The following is an 18,978-nucleotide window of genomic DNA, read 5'->3' on the forward strand; positions in this document are numbered from 1 at the left end:
AGGCGACAGAGCGAGACTCCATCTCAAAAAAAAAAAAAAAAAAGAGCCGGGTGCAGTGGCTCACGCCTGTAATCCCAGCACTTTGGGAGGCCGAGGCGGGTGGATCACGAGGTCAGGAGATTGAGACCATCCTGGCTAACACGGTGAAACCCTGTCTCTATTAAAAATACAAAAAATTAGCCGGCCATGGTGGCAGGCGCCTGTGGTCCCAGCTACTCAGGAAGCTGAGGCAGGAGAATGGCGTGAACCCGGAGTCAGAGCTTGCAGTGAGCTGAGATTGTGCCACTGCACTCCAGCCTGCGCGACAGAGCAAGACTCCGTCTCAAAAACAAAGAAAAAAAAAACAAAAAAACCAGGCTATGTGTGGTGGCTCATGCCTGTAACCCTAGAATTTAGGAGGCCAAGGCAGGAAGAAACCTTGAGCCCAGGAGTTTGACACCAGCCTGGGCAACACAGTGAGACCCCATCCTTACAAAAATTGAACAAAATTGGGCCGGGTGTGGTGGCTCACGCCTGGAATCCCAGCACTTTGGGAGGCCAAGGCGGGTGGATCATTAGGTCAGGACTTCGAGATCAGCCTGGCCAATATGGTGAAACCCTGTCTGTACTAAAACTACAAAAATTAGCCGGGCATGGTGGTGTGCGCCTGTAGTCCCAGCTGCTTGGGAGGCTGAGGCACAAGAATCACTTGAACCTGGAAGGTGGAGGTTGCAGTGAGCCAAGATTGTGCCACTGCACTCCAGCCTGGGTGACAGAGTGAGACTCTGTCTCAAAAAGAAAAAAAAATGAACACAATTAACTGGGCATGATGGTGTGCATCTGTGGTCCCAGCTACTCGGAAGGCTGAGGTGGATCTCTTGAGCCCAGGAGGCCAAGGCTGCAGTGAGCTATGATCGCACCACTACACTCCAGCCTGGGTGGTGACAGCGCAAGACCCTGTCTCAAACCAACCAACCAGAGTTGATTTTGAAGTTTTCTGGTGGTACAATGTACACACCAACCCCCTTCCTTTTTAGAGCAACATTAACTCTTACTCAAATTATTGTGCCATCTGTTATTCGGCAGTAGCAACAGCTTCTGCAGGCCGTCAAGCCATGGACTGATCCCTAAGACCTCACCACTGAAAAGCATAAGTGGTATTAATGAAAATGCACTGGAAGGCTGGGCGTGGTGGCTCATGCCTATAATCCCAGCACTTTGGGAGGCCCAGGCCGGCGAATCACTTGAGGCCAGGAGTTCAAGACTAGCCTGGCCAACATGGTGAAGCCCCATTCTACTAAAAATACAAAAATTGGCCGGGCGCAGTGGCTCACGCCTGTAATCCCAGCACTTTGGGAGGTGGAGGTGGGCGGATCACGAGGTCAGGAGATGGAGACCATCCTGGCTAACACCGTGAAACCCCGTCTCTACTAAAAATACAAAAAATTAGCCGGGCGAGGTGGCGGGCGCCTGTAGTCCCAGCTACGCGGAGGCTGAGGCAGGAGAATGGCGTGAACCCCAGGGGGCAGAGCCTGCAGTGAGCCGAGATCGCGCCACTGCACTCCAGCCCGGGTGAAAGAGCAAGACTCCTTCTCAAAAAAAAGAAAAATAAAAATAAATGAAAATAAAAAAACAAAAATTAGCTGGGCATGGTAGTGCACACCTGTAATCCCAGCTACTTGGGCAGCTGAGGCACAAGAATCACTTGAAGCTGGGAGGTAGAGGTTGCAGTGAGCTGAGATCATGCCACTGCACTCCAGCCTGGGTGACAGAGCGAGACTCCATCTCAGGGAAAAAAAAAAGCTGTTGCGTTTCCTCAGCACTGTTCCATCCTCTAATGTATGCTTGGCACACAGGTGCTGGGATACTGCAAAGTCGATAGTGAGGGTTGGGGGAATCGAGGCACAGGAAAAAGGAATAGAGTGAAAGATAGGTTTCATATTTAGTAAGACAAAAAGTGTCAGCATTGCAGTGTTTTGGCAAGACAAAGAAAGCAAAGCTCCTCAACTCAAAACAAGTCAGTAGGGATGGGGCATAAGAATAGTACATGGAGGAAGATCATTTGGTTCAGGCCCATCTTCAAGGTGGCACAGTCAGAACCAAACAGAACCCAAGACCCCATCTCTACAAAATAAATTAGCCAGACGTGGTGATGCTCGCCTGTCCTTCCAGCTACTTGGGAGGCTGAGGCAGGAGGATCACTTCAGCCTAGGAGGTTGAGGCTGCAGTGAGCCGTGATCGTGCAACTGCATTCCAGCCTGGGTGACAGAGCGAGACTCTGAAAAACAGAAAAAAACAGACCAGGTGTGGTGCCTCATGCCTCTAATCCCAGCACTTTGGGAGGCCGAAATGGGATGATCCCTAGAGGCCAGGACTTTGAGACCAGCCTGGCCAACACAGCAAGACCCCCTTTTTAATAAAAAGATAAAAATAAAACCTAACACAAGAAGAGAAAACCAAACACCACATGTTCTCACTCTTAAGTGGAAGCTGAACAATGAGAACATGTGGACACAGGGAGGGGAGCATCACACACCAGGGCCTGTCAGAGGGTGGAGGGCTAGGGAGGGATAGCATTAGGAGAAATACATAATGCAGATGACAGGTTGATGGGTACAGCAAACTACTATGGCATGTGTATACCTATGTAACAAACCTGCATGTTCTGCACATGTACCCCAGAACTTAATTTAAAAAAAAAAGAATACTCCAAATCCTAGGATTTAGAACTATATATATGTACATAAACATTAAAATCTATGTTTATATATGTCTATAGAGTAAAACAAACTATAAAAAAACTTTATATATACATATATGTATATTATTTACTGTATCTATTGTGTAATTTATATACATATAACAGGTAAGATATACACATACACACACACATGCACATAACCTACTGATTATGTATTTTTTTGTATAAACAGAACCCTAACTAATACATTAACTTTTCAAATGTTATGTCATTTATTTTACAAGAACAATTATTAGAATTTGTTTTAGGCCAGACATGGTGGCTCATGCCTGTAATCCCAGCACTTTGGGAGGCTGAGGCGGATGGATCACCTGAGGTCAGGAGTTCCAGACCAGCCCAACCAACATGGTGACACCCCATCTCTACTAAAAATACAAAAAACTAGCCTGGCATGGTGGTGCGCACCTCTAATCCCAGCTACCTGGGAGGGTGAGGCAGAATTGCTTGAACCCAGGAGGTGGAGGTTGCAGTGAGCCAAGATCGTGCCATTGCACTCCAGCCTGGATGACAGTGAGACCCTGTCTTAAAAAAAAAAAAAGAGTTCTTTCAGGCCGGGCACAGTGGCTCATGCCTGTAATCCCAGCACTTTGGGAGGCTGAGGTGGGTGGATCACCTGAGGTCAGGAGTTCGAGACCAGCCTGGCCAACATGGTGAAACCCCGTCTCTACTGAAAATGCAAAAATTTAGCCGGGTGTGGTGGCACGCACCTGTAATCCCAGCTACTTGGGAGGCTGAGGCAGGAGAAACGCTTGAACCTGGGAGGTGGAGGTTGCAGTGAGCAGAGATCACACCACTGCACTCCAGCCTGCGTGGCAAAGACTCCATTTCAAAAAAAAAAAAGAGTTCAACAGAAGGATCTGGAATAATCTTTGGGGAGAGGGGGGTCTCAGAAGCAAGGCTAGCACAGCAGCCTAGCATCCCACCAGTCACATACTCCCATCTTGTCTCCACTACCCTCCCCAAAGTATGCAGAAGGCAACAGAGTGGAGAGAAAAGCATATGGGTGATTAAACCAAATGAAATGCAGTCAGGCTTAAATTCAAGCTCTGCCCTGCCTAGATTGAATCTGACCTTGGGCAAGTCATCTCAATGCTTTTGACTGGAGATTCCTTCCCTGCAAAATGTTCTCAGGTAATCAGTGTGAATATTATTCAGTTATATAGTACTTGAGACTAACTAGATGTTCAAACATTGGCTAGCCATCCCAACAATCCGTCTCCCACAATAAAAATCTGTTGGCTGAGCCAAAGTCCAACTCCAGGGGAATTCAAGTCACCACCTCTCATGAAGCTTCCTACGTCCAGACACATATTCAGAATCTCCTTTAATTCCACAGCTCTAGAGATCATGCCTACCTGCATTTGCTCTTGGGGATCAATGAGAAAATCAGATGGCTTGGGAGACAAGGTCCACATCAGGCCAGGAGTCAGGGACAGGGGTGTAAGAATCTGATTTCTCTGAAAGTTCCTGCCACCAGTACAAACACTCTTGAGCTTTTCCACAGAGCCATGGGGCCTCTAGTGGCAAGAGAGCCAAGCTACCTCCATCTAGCAGTAAAGTGAAGGCCCTGCTCCGAGAGCCATGCCCATGAACACCAGGTCATTCTCTTTAGCCCAGCAAATGTTTACTGAGCTCCTACTACCCCTACTACCTGCCAGGCCCACTTCTGGGTGTTGGTGACGCAGCCATGAGGTAAGACCCATGACTCCCAAATTCCACTCTATACACTGCTGGCAACTGTCTTTATTGACGGTTTCATTTTTGGGGTCACCAGTGCTGAGGTGGAAGGTGGGGCACCTTTATGTGTGTCAAAGACCCCACAGCACCCCCCTCACGAGAGAATAAATCCAATTTAGAACTTACAAGGTGGTGGGGATGGGAAGAGGAAGGGACACAGTATGTACAGACGCTAAGGGGGATGCTGGAGGGCCTTCAGCAACAGGGCATGGAGGTGCCAAAGAGGAAGTCGGGCAGAGTCAGCCACTGATCTGGACCCCCTCAGCCTCGGCCAGAGGGTAGATCTCAATAGCTTCCACCAGGGGCAGCGCCTCCACAGCAGTCTCCATCACGGCCAGGCCAACGGCAGCCTCCGCCTCTGCCAGCTGCTGCCGCACAGCTGCCTGATGCTGCTGCTGATGGGTCTTGCGGTGCTTCCAGAGGTTGGAGAAGGAGCGGTAGCTCTTGCCACAGTCAGGGCAGGAGTAGGGTCGTTCGCCTGTGTGGATGCGGCGATGTTCTGCCAGGCGCATGGAGATGGCAAAGGCCTTGCCACACACTTCACAGGCAAAGGGCCGCTCACCTGTGTGCAGGCGCCGGTGGTCCTTCAGGTGGGTACTCTGACGGAATGCTTTGCCACAGTCTGGACATGGGTATGGCCGCTCACCTGTGTGGATGCGCCGGTGCACCTGCAGTGACGTCTCTGTGCTGAACAGCTTCTTGCACTCGCTGCACTCTAGACCCCGGCGGCGGGCAGGGGCCGCAGGGGATGCTGTAGCAGTGCCTCCAAGGGCTGCTGGAGAAGCAACTGGTGCACGAGTGGCCCGTGGGGCTCGAGGGGCAGGGGGCTCCTTAGCCAGGACCTCTCCAGGCCCAGCAGCTGCATGGGCTGCCTCGTGTGCCTGCAGTCGAGCAGCTGAGCCCACTTTCTTGCCACAGGTACCACACTCAAAGCGCCGTGGGGCCTGGGCAGCAGCGGCTGCACAGCGGTGCTCCCGGAGCCGCAGTGAGGAGGGGAAGGCAGCCCCACAGGATGGGCAGCGGTGGGGCTGGCGCCCGGCATGGACCACGAGCTGATGCACCTCCAGCAGCCGGCGCAGCAAGAAGGAGCGGGGGCACTCGCGACATTTGTAGGGGTATTCACCTGTGTGATGGTAGCGGTGCATGAGCAGGCGGTAAGGACGGTGAAAACGCACCCCACATTCCTGGCAGCGGTAGGGGAAGTGCTGGGCATGCACCAAGCGATGCTGCCTCAGCGTGGAGCTTTGTGTGAAAGCCTTGCCACAGTCCCCACACCGGTAGGGCCGCTCTCCTGTGTGTGTGAGCCGGTGGCGGGCCAGGTTGGCAGGTGAGTTGAAGGGCTTGGAGCAGTCAGGGCAGGGGAAGGGCCGCTCCCCTGTGTGCGTGCGCAGGTGGTTACGCACGTGAGACTTCTTCTTGAACATCTTGCCACAAATGCTGCATTTATGGCGCCGCTCCAGCCGGTGCACAAAACGTTGGTGCCGGGTCAGCTGCAAGGCCTTTCCAAATTCACGGCTGCACAGGAGGCAGCGGTAGGTGCCTGGGACAGCGGGCCCTGCTGAGGTCTCCTCAGACACAGGGGGCTCAGGGGCCTCTGGCTCTCCAGTCTCTGCTGGGGCTGGCTCAGGGAAACCAATGACAGGTTCCTCTGGTGGGACTGGTGTTGTGGGCAGAGGGACACCCCCTACCCCATGAGTACGCCGGTGATAAAGGAACTTGGTAAGGTTGACAAAGGTCTTTCCACACGGACATGAATGCAGAGGATTCGGGGTGTGGGCTCGCCGGTGGGCCAGGAGGAGGGCCTCTGTGCCAAAAGCCAGGCCACAGTCTACACACAGGAAGTGTGACTCGCTGCTGTGGTCTCCAAGGTGCTGGTCCAGACTGGAAGGGCTGGGGAAGACACGACTGCACAGGGGGCACTTAAAGACACCCTCCCGGTGACTCCGCAGGTGCTGCTGTAGCTGGTGGGGTGAGAGAAAGAGCTGGTCACAGGCTGAGCAGAAGAGCTCCTGTGAGGCTGCCCCGCCTGCTTCTCCACTGTTGTTCCTCCGGGCCCTGCGCCCCCGGCGATCCCGCCCAATGGCTTCACCATTGCGCAGCTCGTAACTGTGGTCAGAAGCTGGCAAGGGGTCAGGCTGAGACACAGGCACCTCTGCAGGTGATAAGGCCTGCACCTCCTGCTGTAAGGCAGGCTCCTGAGACTCGGGGACAGGAGCAGGGAAGTGAGTGGCCTGGTGCTCCAGGAAATCCGCCGGCAGCTGGAAGAGCTGGGAGCACTCAGAGCACTTGTAGAGGAGCAGCTCCACCTCAGTCACCACCTCAGTGGTGGTGGCAGCGGCAGACGGGACAGTCGCCCCTTCCCCACCCTCTTCTGCCTTTCGGTATGAGTGCTCCACAGCCACTCGGGCCTGGCCCACGGGAGGCCCTAGAACAACTGGGGACCCCAGGACAACAGGGGCAGGAGCCTTGGTGGGTGTGGCTCGGAGGTGCGTCTGCCGGTGGTTCAGCCAGAGCTCCTGGCTGGCAAAGAGAGCCTTGCAATCCACACACTCGTAGTGGATGGTGCTGGAGCTCAGGGGTGGTGCCTTAGGTGGTGGCTCAGCTGGCACTGCCTCCTGGGGTGCCATCATCTTCAGGTGCAACTCCTGGTGCTCCAGGAGCTGGCTAGGTGACATCAGCAGTTGACCGCACTCCAGACACTGGTACTGGCTCTCCTGCACAAGGGTCTGATAGAGGCCCGTGCCTAAACCTGTGTCTGTGGCCACAGTGACTCCGGGGTCAGCCACGCCCACCAGCTCAAAGTGCTGCTGGGGCACGTGGGAGTTTTGGTGCATGAGCACCTCTTCCAGGGATCCATAGAGCTGGTTGCACTCAGAGCAGACATAGCGGTGCTCAATGTACAGGACTGTCTCCTCTGATTCCTCAGTCATGGCGGCAGCAAGGCCCTGGGCTGGAAGAGGGGACAGTGGGGACAAACCAGTTAGGTCACCGATTCCTCAGCTCTTCCCTTTATCACTCTCCACTCTTAATACTTTAGATCTACGCCCCCTTAAGTTCTTTCTTCGATTTTTAAAATTCTGCCTCCCTCCCAATAATCCTTCCTCCCCTCAGCATAACAAACACCAAACACAAATCTCCCAGGCAGTCCCTTCCCCAGGAATTTACCCACAGTCTCACCTCTGTATCAACTTGCATCAAACTCCACCCACCAGATCCTTGTAACCTGTCCAGTCCCTTCATCTCCCACACCTCACAGCAGGCCCCACAGTTCCGCCCAACACATGGGAACTTCCACTCAGACCTCTTTCCACTGACTCCTTTTCTTAGCAACTCACCTCACCCCATTCCTCTCCAAGGTACCCAACTGAAACCCCATATAGGCCTTCCCCACCTGCTTCTCCCAGCCACACCCCTCCCATGGCCTCTGCTCCTTCTCCCAGGTTCTCAGACTTTTTACACTCAGACCACTCAAACTGCCCAATGCCTCACCACTCCACTTTCAGCACTGTACACGGTGCCACCCCTCCCCTTTACACACAACCCCTGCTACCCACCAACTCTTCCTCGGGTGCCCAGATTCCTCATGGCAAACTATATCCCTTCCCCCCAAATTTTCTCACACTGGCCTAACCCATCTCCACACCCAGACTTTGCCCACCTTAACCACTTCATGATACCCAGCCCTGTTTAATTACTTAACCTCTTCTACATATCAAGGGCCTCTCCTACAACCCTAACCCCCTATCCAAAATACCCAGACCCATTTTCACAAAAGCCTACACCTCCTTGCTTCGGACCTAGGCCCTTCCACCACCCTAACTCCTGTCTCCAGGGTATCTATCCACTCTTTACATTCATCACCTCTTCTTTGTACCAAGACCAAATCCACAATTCTAATCCCCTCTGAGATACCCAGATCCCCTCTTCCCATTGATTTAAACCCTTCCTGTTCATACACAGCCACTCATTCAGGGACGCCCATACCCTCATTTCATATCAACCTATGCCTCTCTTGCAAACAGACCCCCCCTCAAATCCATCTCAGGAATATCCAGATCCTCCTCCACATTATTAACCTAATCTTTTTTAATTTGCTAAAAGACCCAACCCACCCTAACCTATTCTAGCGATGCTCAGACCCTCCTCTTCGTAGCAACATAACTCCTCTTCTTTGTGTAAAGATCCACACACACACTAACCCATTCCAGGGATATCCAGACCATCTTTCACAATGGCTTAAGCTCCTTTTACACACACCCCTCCTGCTGCCCAAACCCCCTTTAGGGATACCCGGACCTCCTATTCTCATACAGAACCCCCATCACCACCCTAATCCAGCACAGACCCCTCTTCCTCACACTCAAGCCCCTCTCACCAGCCTCCTACTCTGGGGGTACTCAGACCCCCCAACGTCTTAGCAACCTCTCAGTCTCATTCCAGGAATTCCCAGGCACCCCTCACTTTAGCACACAGATCTCTCCCACCCTACTTCCTCCCCTTCCAATAACCAAATCCCATCTTCACCTTGGCCTAATTACCTGTACTTAAAAAAGACTACCTTCCCCAGCTCATTCCAGGGACACCCAGACACCCTTTTAAAATACACCTAACCCTTCTTTGTACAAAGACCCCTCTCCACGCATTCCAAGGGTACCCAACCTCCTGACACATTGGTTTAAGGCCTCTTCACATTAATTTAACCTCATCCATTACAACTGGACCCCCCTCCTTAGCTCTAAACCGCTCCCTTGGGGATATCGATTTCCTAATATCTTTTCACACCAAAACCCCTCTCACTGCCCCAATTCTTTCCAGAACAACTAGATATTTTCCCCCTCCATTAACTTAATTATCTTTCTCACGCCCTAAGCCCCTCACTGGGCACCCAAGTGTCGTCTAACCGGCCCAGCCCCTTCGTCCTGGACTTGCCACACCACCAAGTCCTTTACCCCAAACCCTGGGGAGCCGCGGAGCCCTCCTGGGACAGCTGTGAGGCCTCCCCTTCCCGCCCAGGTGCCCCGCCAAAGCCCCGCCCCTCCTCACTCAGCCCCGCACGCGACTCCAGGACCCTTCCCCACCCGCCGCTCCAGCCCGGCCCCCGCCTGGCTGCCAGCGCGCCCGGTCGGCCGTTGGTGCCGCTCCGCCCTAACTGCCCGGCGCGCACCCCCTCAGGCCCTCAGTGCGCAGGCGGCCTGGCGAGTGGAGGCCGCGGCGGCAGGGAGCGCAGCCCGGCCGGCCTCCGCGCGCCCGCTCGCGCTCACCTGCTTCCGCCGTCTCGCACGCCCCGGGCCCGGGCCCGGGCCACGGCTCCCCTTGCACGGCCACCCTAACGCTGCGCCCGCTCTAGCTCTCGCCGTCGACTCTCGCCTGCTCCGTAGCCTCGCTCTCGCCCCCAGCTACCCTCAGCAACGCCCCTCCCACCTTCCTCCTCGGCCGCCGCATGGACGGCCGGACGCAACCAATCACCGCCCGCTCGGGCCCTGCTGTTCGGCCAATCGACGTTCACGTCTCTGAGGCTTGGGCCAATAGTGAGGAGCGTCGAGATTCCCCTCAGCGCCCAACCAATCTTTTAGCGACGTTCCCTCACCGGTCAGCCCTCGGGTGGATAGTGCCCGCCCCTTTAATCCTCCCTAGAGGATGCTCCTCCTCCTCCTCGACTCCGCCTCCGACGGCTCCAGAGGGGAACTCTGAGCGGAAGGCAGCGCGATGACGTCAGGCGGCGGAGCGCGGCCTCAGGCGCCATCTTGGGGACGCCGTGAGGGAGTCAGCGTTGGGCACAGGGAGAGGGTGAAGAGTCTGGGAAATTGAGGCACGCGGCACCTTGAGGGCTGGAGCGGGGGAATGGAGGCACAGGAACCTTTGTGGTTTCCCCGAGGGTCAGAGGGAGAAAGTGAAACCACTTAGCGCGATGGGGAGAGGGCAAACTGCATGCAGCACCAGTCACATGGAGAGAGAAAAGGGAAACCAAGGCTCCAGACTCATTTTATTAAAAGGAGGGGAATGAAGGCAACAGGAAGAAACAGGGAGACCGAGGGGACTTTTGGGAGGTGGAGAGAGGAGAAATGTCAGAGGGGAAGCAAAGAGCGAGGATATGGAGAAAAAGAAGCAGGGACAGACAATTTCATTGGAAGAAATAGGGAATGTGGTGGGTAGAGGACCTGAAGGACAATCGGGGTGAGACCCTGAAGGAAGTGAGCCGGTAGCGGGCGGACTCCACTTCACCTCCTTCCGGGGTGACTCTGACCCTTAACATCTCGAGAGTGGGGTCCCATGTGTCCAAGGGGCTCTGGCCATTCCTGCTCACCTGGTTCCTGCGCCCCTCAGGGCCTTGGGAGGGAGTTGCCCCAGTACTATTAGAAACGTTTCCAGGCTGGGCGTGGTGGCTCACGCCTGTAATCCCGACATTTTGGGAGGCTGAGGCGGGTTCATCACTTGAAGTCAGGCATTCGAGACCCACCTGGCCAACCTGGTGAAACTACCATCTTTACTAAAAATACAAAAAATTAGCTGGGCATGGTGGCTCGTCCCTGTAACCCCAGCAACTTGGGAGGCTGAGGCATGAGATTTGATTGCACCCAGGAGGCCGAGGATGCAGTGAGCCGAGATCACGCCACTGCACTCCAGCCTGGGCGACAGAGCAAGACTCCATCTAAAAGAAAAAAAGAAACGTTTCCAGACCTACTCCTTGAACCCAAGCACAGAGGAGTTTCAATTTCTCGGATGAGGAAACTGACTCTCAGAATTGTATTATTTATTTACCTACCTGATGCCAAAAGCCACTATGGGATGCGTCTCACAGTGAGACCCGGGGCCAATTCTATGGCCATTTGGTCACTAGATGTCCTAACCTTCTCATGGATTAAATTCCCTAACACCAGGCATGTGTAGTTAAAACAGATTCCCGGATTGGAATCCTGGTTCTAGGGCAAGTCAACTGTCCTGAGCCCAAGTTTCTAATCTGTGAAATGGGGCTAATAACAGCCCATCTCATGTGAGGCACAGAGTAAAAGACATCTAGGAGTTATTTTATTTTATTTATGAGACAGAGTCTTGCTCTGTCGCCCAGGCTGGAGTGCAGTGGCGCGATCTCGGCTCACTGCAACCTCCGCCTCCCAGGTTCAAGCGATTCTCCTGCATCAGCCTCTTGAGTACCTGTGACTACAGGCGCTCGCCACCACGCCTGGCTAATTTTTGTATTTTGAGTAGAGATGGGGCTTCACCGTGTTGGCCAGGATGGTCTTAATCTCCTGACCTCGTGATCCACCTGCCTTGGCTTCCCAAAGTGCTGGAATTACAGGTGTGAGCCACTGCACCTGGCCTATTTTTTTAATTTAATTTAATTTTTTATTTTTTTTGAGAGGGAGTCTCTGTCACCCACCGTCGAGGCTGGAGTACAGTGGCACGATCTCAGCTCACTGCAACCTCCGCCTCCTGGGTTCAAGTGATTCTCATGTCTAAGCCTCCTGAGTAGCGTAGAGACGGGGTTTTGCCATGTTGGCCAGGCTGGTCTCGAGCTCCTGACCTCAGATGATCCACCCCCCCGGCCTTGGCCTCTCTAAGTGTTGGGATTACAGGCTTGAGCCACTGCACCCAGCCCCTAATTTTTTTTTTTTTTTTTGGGGGACAGTCAGTAGTGTGATCTCAGCTAACTGCAACCTCTGCCTCCCAGGCTCAAGCAATTTTCAGCCTCCTGAGTAGCTGGGATTATAGGCATACATCGCCATGCCCGGCTAATTTTTCATAGTTTTTGGTAGAGATGGGTTTTTGCCACATTGGCCAGGCTGGTCTCGAACTCTTGGCCTCAAGTTGATCTGTCTACCTCGACCTCCCAAAGTGCTGGGATTATAGGCATGAGCCACCAAGCCCGGGTTTTTTGTTTTGTTTTATTTTGTTTTGTTTTTGTAGAGATAGGGTCTCACTATGTTGCCCAGGCTGGTCTCAGAACTCCTGGGCTCAAGCCATCGTCCTGCCTTGGCCTCCCAAAATGGTGGGATTACATGTATGAGCCACTGTGTCTGGCCAGTTGTTATTTTTATTAGTATCTCCAGGAACTTAATAATAATAACTAACATCTCTTGAGTGTATTATGACGTGCTAGGTATTATGCTCAATGCTTACATGCATTACTCAGTTTAATCCTCTCAACAACACTATGAGAGAGAAACTGTCATGCTGACTCTACAAAACATCGAGGCCCAGAGAAGTAACTAGTCGTAGTTCCCATAGTTAGAAAGAGTCAGGATTCCAACCCAGGAGTTGACCTTAAGGTCTCCATTCTTGGCCCCCAGGCTCACCTGCCTGGCAGGCAGGAAGTTCAAGTGGTTGCATGTTGAAGGGATGAATGTAAGAAGTGGAGGAAAGAGTTGGTGGAGATTAGTGAGCTAAAGCTAGGCTCGGCCTGCTCTGAAGCAGTCTGGGTTTGCCCTTAGGGCAAAATCACCTGGGGTAGGTGCCAGAGAAGTGGAAGCCATGCTCAGTTTTTGACAGGCTGTGTGACCTTGGGCAGATTCTTGCTCCTGCTGAAACCTCCTTTTCCCCACTTCAAAATCTGAGGATCAGGCTGGGTGCGGTGGGTCACGCCTGTAATCCCAACACTTTGGGAGACCGAGGCGGGCTGATCACCTGATGTCAGGAGTTCAAGACCAGCCTGACCAACATGGAGAAACTCCGTCTTTACTAAAAATACAAAATTAGTTGGGCATGGTGGTGCATGCCTGTAATCCCAGCTACTCGGGAGGCTGGGGCTAGAGAATCACTTGAACCCCGGAGGTGGAGGTTGCAGTGAGCCAGGATTGTGCCATTGCACTCCAACCTGGGCAACAAGAGCGAAACTCCATCTCAAAAAAAAAAAAAAGAAAAGAAAGAAAGAAAAAAGAAAAGAAAAATACTGGCCGGGCACGGTGGCTCACGCCTGTAATCCCAGCACTTTGGGAGGCCGAGGCAGGCAGATCACGAAGTCAGGAGATTGAGACCATCCTGGCTAACATGGGGAAACCTCGTCTCTACTAAAAATACAAAAAAAATTAGCGGGCGCCTGTAGTACCAGCTACTCGGGAGCCTGAGGCAGGAGAATGGTGTGAACCTGGTAGGCGGAGCTTGTGGTGAGCCGAGATCATGCCACTACACTCCAGTCTGGGCAACAGAGCGAGACTCCATCTCAAAAAAAAAAAAAAATCTGAGGTTCCGGGTAACTTCTCAGGCCTTTTGCTTGGACTTCTCAACTTGATTTGGGTTGTGCGGGTCTCTTTTCTCCAGATCATATAGGAATAAGCTGAGGCCTGGACCAGTCTTTCTGGAGGTGGTAGCACAGGACTGGCTAGGATTTCTGGGACAGGTTGAATTTAGAGGGGATGATGGTTTTTTTTTTTTTTTTGGAGATGGAGTCTCGCTCTGTCTCCCATGCTGGAGTGCAGTGGCATGATCATAGCTCACAGCAACTTCTGCCTCCTAGGTTTAAGCAATTCTCGTGCCTCAGCCTCCCAAGTAGCTGGGACTAAAGGAGTGTGCCACCGGGCCTGGCTAATTTTTGTATTTTTAGTAGTGCCGGGGTTTGCCATGTTGGCCAGGCTGGTCTTGATCTCCCAACCTTAGGTGGTCCACCTGCTTCAGCCTTCCAAAGTGCTGGGATTACAGGAATGAGTCACTGCCCTGGTCAAAAGGATGGTGTTCTGTGTTGAGGTCCTTCATAAGCAAAGTCCCAGAGGCAGGTGTGAATCTGGGCTTTTAGGCCTGGCTGGAGTTGAGTGTGGGTGTTTGAGGGGCGTGTGTAGATGTTGACCAAGTGGGGTAAGGAGGTGTGTGCAAAGTTGGTGGTCCTTCAGTGTCAGATATATGTGTCAGATGTGTGTCCAGCATGCCCCACATGCCAGCTTGCAGAGGGCTTCCTGTGCTAGGCTGGCATGTGGTCCAGGAGTTGCCATGTGCCAGCTGTGTGTTCGAGGCATGTGGTCACATGTGCAGTGGGCCGCACGTGAGTGTGTCAGTGTCTCCTCCCCATCACGAGCATCGGGGGTGGTGGTGAGTCACGGGCTCAGCCTTCGGCGCCAACTGTCATGTTTCTTCCCCCCAAATTTCACCCCCCACCCAGCCATGCACCACCCACCCCCACTCCAAGATCTGTGTCGCTTCTCTCTTCCATCCCCCTGCCCTGCTCAGCTCCTTCTGAGAGACTGCAGAATGTTCCCTGGGAAGGAGTCTTCCACTTCTGGCTCTGCCTTCCAGCTCCCTGTCCTTGTCCCATCCACCTTTCCCACTGCCTCTCTTCTCCTGCGACTAGAGAATGAGGGCCCCTTCTCTCCACCCACTCATCTCTGTGGGTCCCAAGGATTTCTCTGTGCACTACAGGGAATTCCCATACTCACCACCCATCCCTTCACCTCTATAGGAGCTATTTATATTGGGTGAGGCTTGCCCTGCATCTCCAGGCTGGCATCTCCTGCCTCAGTGGCTCTCTTGTGTCTATCAGCCACATCCTTGTCTTTTTGGTCCCCTGGTGTCTGTAGGCCTCCCTTGTTTCTGTGACCTTCTTTGGCTCTCCTTGGCTCTCTCCCTGCCCTATGGACCACTCCCCATATCTGAGGAGTGCTGTCTGTTTCCAGGGGCCTGTCTCTTATGTCTCTGGCTTCTCCCCTGTTTTCCTTCGCAGGAGGTCTCTATGTCCACATTACTGCCCCTTGTCTCCGAGGTCCTTTTGCTTGTCTCTGTAGGCTGCTCCCTTGTCTCCATAGGCCTTTCTTTCTTATCCCTGGGCTTTTCCTGTCCTTGTCCTTGTGGGGTTTGTGGGTCTTGGCCCACTTCTCTGGACAGTCTTGACGGCTGTCTCTCTTCTCTTCATTTCTCTTCGTCTCTGTAGCCCTCTCCCCGGGTCTCCTTGCCTCTCATCTCTGTGGGCTCCTGTGCCCAGGGCTGCCTGGGTAGGGCGGTGGCATGGTGTGGTAGAGGGGGTGGCTCGGGGGTGGGCCCTCCATCCAGTGCAGCTCCTTCTTCTCATCAGCATTCTCCTTGCAGGGGGGCCCCCAGTCCCAACCAATACAGGCTCCCCCTCCCCCGACTCCCCTCCCTACTCGCTCTCTGCCTGCCTCCCTCCCTTCCTCCTGCCCGCCCTCCTCCCTGCCTCCCTCCCTCCCTCTTCTCTCTCCCCCAACCACTCCCCCCCACTCCCCCCACCCCCCCCCTCCCCCCCGCGCTCCAGGACCCAGCTCAGGCGGCAGGCAGGCGGGCAGGCAGGCGGCGGCCTCGGAGGGGAGACTGAGCGGTGACGGCAGCAGTGGCGGCAGCCAGCGGCGGGGAGGCAGGCCCAGCCGGGGACTGGAGCCGGCGGCGGCTTCTTCTCACAGGGGACCAGGAGTCTGTGGCCAGGCCCTTCCACTGAGGCCCAGCACCGGGAGCCCCTGGGACACCCCACCCTCCTCCGCCTTTCTCTTCCACCTGCTCCTCTCCATCCTCCTCTCCCTCCTCCCTATCTCTCCACCTCATTTGCTCCTTCTCGGCCTCCCCGGGTCTCCCAGCTCTCCATCCTCCCCAGCCCTCCACTCCCGGGCTCTCCCTGCCCCCAGCATGCTTTTCCCCTGGGGGCTGAGGGCTTGAGGACTCCAGGGCCCTTGCCTCAACCAGGGCAGGGTCCAGGCTCCAGGGGGGAGGGGGAAAGGGGGCAGCCCCCTCCCCCAGCAGGCCCTCCCCTCCCCCACTTCTCCTGATGGCCGGCTTCCTTTTCTCCACCCAGTCCTCGCCCCCTGTGGCCCCCCCAGGCCGGCCTGGCTAGGGGAGGGGGCGGGGGCCCTTTCCCGGGCCAGCTTCCCCCTCCCCCGGCTTTGCCTGTGGCCCCCCCTTCTGTTTTCACCTTCCTTTCCTCCTTTCTTCCCTCCTTCCCCTCCATTTGCTCCTTCCCCCTCTCCTCTCTCCCCTTCTCTCCTCCATTTTCTCCTTTCCCCTTCCTCCCCTCCCCGGCCCGCCCTCTCCTCTTCCACCTGTCCTTCCTCCCTGCTCCTGTGGAGCCACCGTTTTGGATTAGTTGGGGGCCACCGCCGGCGGCGGGGGAGGGGGCCCTGTGGACTGCCCTCTCCCCCCGCCCAGCCCCAGCCCCACCGCCACCCAGCGCCAGAGCACCTCCCGCTGTCGGTCCTCGGGCCTCGAGGGAGCCCAGCCCTCCGTCCCACCAGGATCCGTGAGTGTCTGCAGGGCGGGGATTGGGCTGGGTTCTGGGTCCTGGAAGGCTAGGCTTGGTGCCGCCTGGCAGGGGGGCACCACATTCTCCCAGTTCTCCAGACTGGCAAGTACCTTCCCCCACTAGGGGCCTGCTCTGTACCCTCCATCTCCTCAGCGTCCATTCACCTCGACCTCTTCTCACCCCTTCTTCTGGGTACAGAGCTCACTGCCGCCCCCGGCCCTCCAGCTTTCTGGGGTGCTACGGGGCTGACTGCTCTTACTCGGGCTCTCACTTACCCCGGGCCCCTGGCATATCCATGCCCCTGCTGTCTCCAAGCCTCCGTCCTGGTCCCAGACTGGCTCTTTCTGTTCCTCTGAGCCTCATCCTCTGCCTGCGGTGGGCCCTGGCCCTGTCCCCATCCCATCCAGTCTCTATCTCCTGGAGATGTCTTTCTGCTTTTGAGCCCCCATTTCCTGTGTCTCTTGGGCCCCTCTCTGACTCTGCCCAACTTCTCTCTTTGCTGTTAGCCCAGGTTGCTCTCTGCATGTCTCTGTTTAGATCTCTCTCTCTGTCAGAACTCCTCCACCCTGGCTTCCCTCTTTCCAAGTCTCCCTCGGCGGGTCTCTTTCCACTTCTCTTTCCATTCTGTGCCTCCGCTCACCTGTCCTCCTCCCTCTCTCTGCCTCTGAGCTTGGAGGCTGTCTTCCCTCTGTCACTTTTCCACCTCCTTCCCCCAGATCCACTCTGGGTGCCCGGCTCCTCTCTCCCTCCCTCCTCAGCTGCTGCCCCACTGCTCCATGGTCCATGCTGACTTCTCCTGGCTGGTCTGGCTCTTTCCACTCCCATTCTCTCTCCCCACTTCTGTGTTACCTCCCGTGGCCTTTCTGCTCCCATTCCTCTCCATGTCTGGGGGCTTTCGGGCCCCAGGATCTCCTGCTCCCCCACATGGCATTCCTGAGTGTCTTGGGGTGGCTATGCCTCTGTGGGTCTGGCTTCTCCTGCAGTCGATTGCCCTGTCCCTGCCTGTGCCCTTCTAGTGCACTCACTCCATCTCCCCACCTCAGTTTCCCTCCGTGACTCCCCCTTTCTCTCTCCCAGGTGCTTTTCCCCCTTGCCCCTTCCTCTTCTATGGGCCTGCCATGCAGCTCTGACATACTGTCTCTCTTTCCGACTGGCCCTCTCTCTTTGTAGAGTTTGGCCATTTCTCTCCTTCTCCCAAGTCTTGTACCTGCTGCTATTTCTTTATCTCCCTTTGCCTTCTCCCTCACCCTGTGTGCCTTCGCTGGCCCTCCTTGCCTCTCACCTTTGCTGATGTCTCTCCTGTGCCCACTGTTGCTCAGCTCTCTGCTGGGTTTTGACCTTTATCTGGCTTTGCCCAGTCCCTGGGGCTATGAGTCCCGGGCCTGCCTGACACCCTACCTGCCCTGTCTCTATCTCCTTTGGTGTCTCGCTTCTAGGCTGTGTCTGTCTCTTGCTCTCTCACTTAGCCTCAGTTCCTACTTCTTGGGCTGTCTTTCTATGTGTATCTCTGTGTCCACCTGCTGCCCCTCAACCCTGTCTTTCTCTGTCTGCTCCCACCTTTGGCTGCCACCTGTGGGTCCCTGTCCTTCTGCCCCATCTCTCCCTCGGTTTTTCTGTGCTTTGTCCTCTGCTCCCTTATTTGCCCCAGGAGTCCCTGGCATTTCAGGATGACCCACTCCACTCCTGCCTCTCTCCTAGCCCCGCCCTTCACACTCCTCCCACTGTGAGTGCTCCTTCCAGGTCTCCCAGCATCCCTTGCGCCTCCATCCTTGACAAGCCTTCACCTTAATCTACATTATAGTTTGCAGTCCCCAGCCTGTCCAGCATGCCCTCCCACCCAGCACTCTTTCCTTCTCAGAGGCCTTGAGGGCAGTGACTTGCTCAAGATCACTCAGTGAGTTGGGGGCAGAGCTGGGACTGATCCCTGGCCTAGGTTTTCCAGGCCACTTGAGATAGTGAGAAGGACTTGTGCCTCTATCTTTCCCTGGAAATTCTCATTCCACAGTTTCACCAGCTCAAGCTGTTCTTCCATGGGGACTGAGTGGGGTTCAGTGTCCAGGCCCACTTCACGGCATTGTGGCCCCCCACAGTAACCCTACTCCATGGAAACCCAAGCATCCCTTCCCTTGGGGCACAGCCCTCGGCCAGCGGGAGCGGAGCTGTGCATCTGGCCAAACTCCTTGCCCAGTGGCTGCCCTGCAGAAAGTCGGGGTGCCTAGAGGAATCCCTGACTCCTTAGGGGTGGAGAGTTGTGAAGAGCAAAGATGCACCATCTCCCCCTTTACTTCTGCTTCCCAGCAGGGTGGGGGGCAACGGTATGGCACCCACTTCTGGC

The 18,978-nt window shown here is 55.0% G+C and overlaps 2 protein-coding genes across 6 annotated transcripts in view; one reads left to right on the forward strand and one right to left on the reverse strand.

The window, feature by feature from the left end:
- Positions 1-4,468: 4,468 nt before the first annotated feature.
- On the reverse strand, positions 4,469-10,069 carry ZNF574 (zinc finger protein 574). 5 transcript variants are annotated; one of them, XM_055250136.2, is made up of 2 exons: positions 9,739-10,069; positions 4,469-7,427 (listed from the first exon to the last, which is right to left on the reverse strand). In XM_055250136.2, exon 2 carries the CDS (start codon positions 7,405-7,407, stop codon positions 4,717-4,719), a length of 2,691 nt encoding a protein of 896 aa, XP_055106111.1. In that variant the 5' UTR covers positions 7,408-7,427; positions 9,739-10,069; the 3' UTR covers positions 4,469-4,716. The 5 variants fall into 5 exon arrangements, with proteins under 5 accessions (XP_055106111.1, XP_055106114.1, XP_063476968.1 ...); XM_055250139.2 differs by lacking the exon at positions 9,739-10,069 and adding an exon at positions 9,556-9,653; XM_063620898.1 differs by lacking the exon at positions 9,739-10,069 and adding an exon at positions 9,427-9,446.
- A 6,005-nt stretch (positions 10,070-16,074) lies between these two features.
- The window catches only part of GRIK5 (glutamate ionotropic receptor kainate type subunit 5), a 74,666-nt gene continuing 71,762 nt past the window's right edge, over positions 16,075-18,978 (forward strand). Inside the window, exon 1 of the mRNA XM_055250308.2 lies at positions 16,075-16,640. The gene's annotated coding sequence lies outside the window, so the exon portion shown is untranslated. The remainder of the gene's footprint in view (positions 16,641-18,978) is intronic.

The sequence above is a fragment of the Symphalangus syndactylus genome, chromosome 17 (assembly GCF_028878055.3).
Source record: "Symphalangus syndactylus isolate Jambi chromosome 17, NHGRI_mSymSyn1-v2.1_pri, whole genome shotgun sequence".
Classification (NCBI taxonomy): domain Eukaryota; kingdom Metazoa; phylum Chordata; class Mammalia; order Primates; family Hylobatidae; genus Symphalangus; species Symphalangus syndactylus.

Bases quoted from the DNA above. Each gene is read 5' to 3' on its own strand.
- ZNF574 (XM_055250136.2), bottom strand. From the start codon at position 7,407: ATGACTGAGGAATCAGAGGAGACAGTCCTGTACATTGAGCACCGCTAT.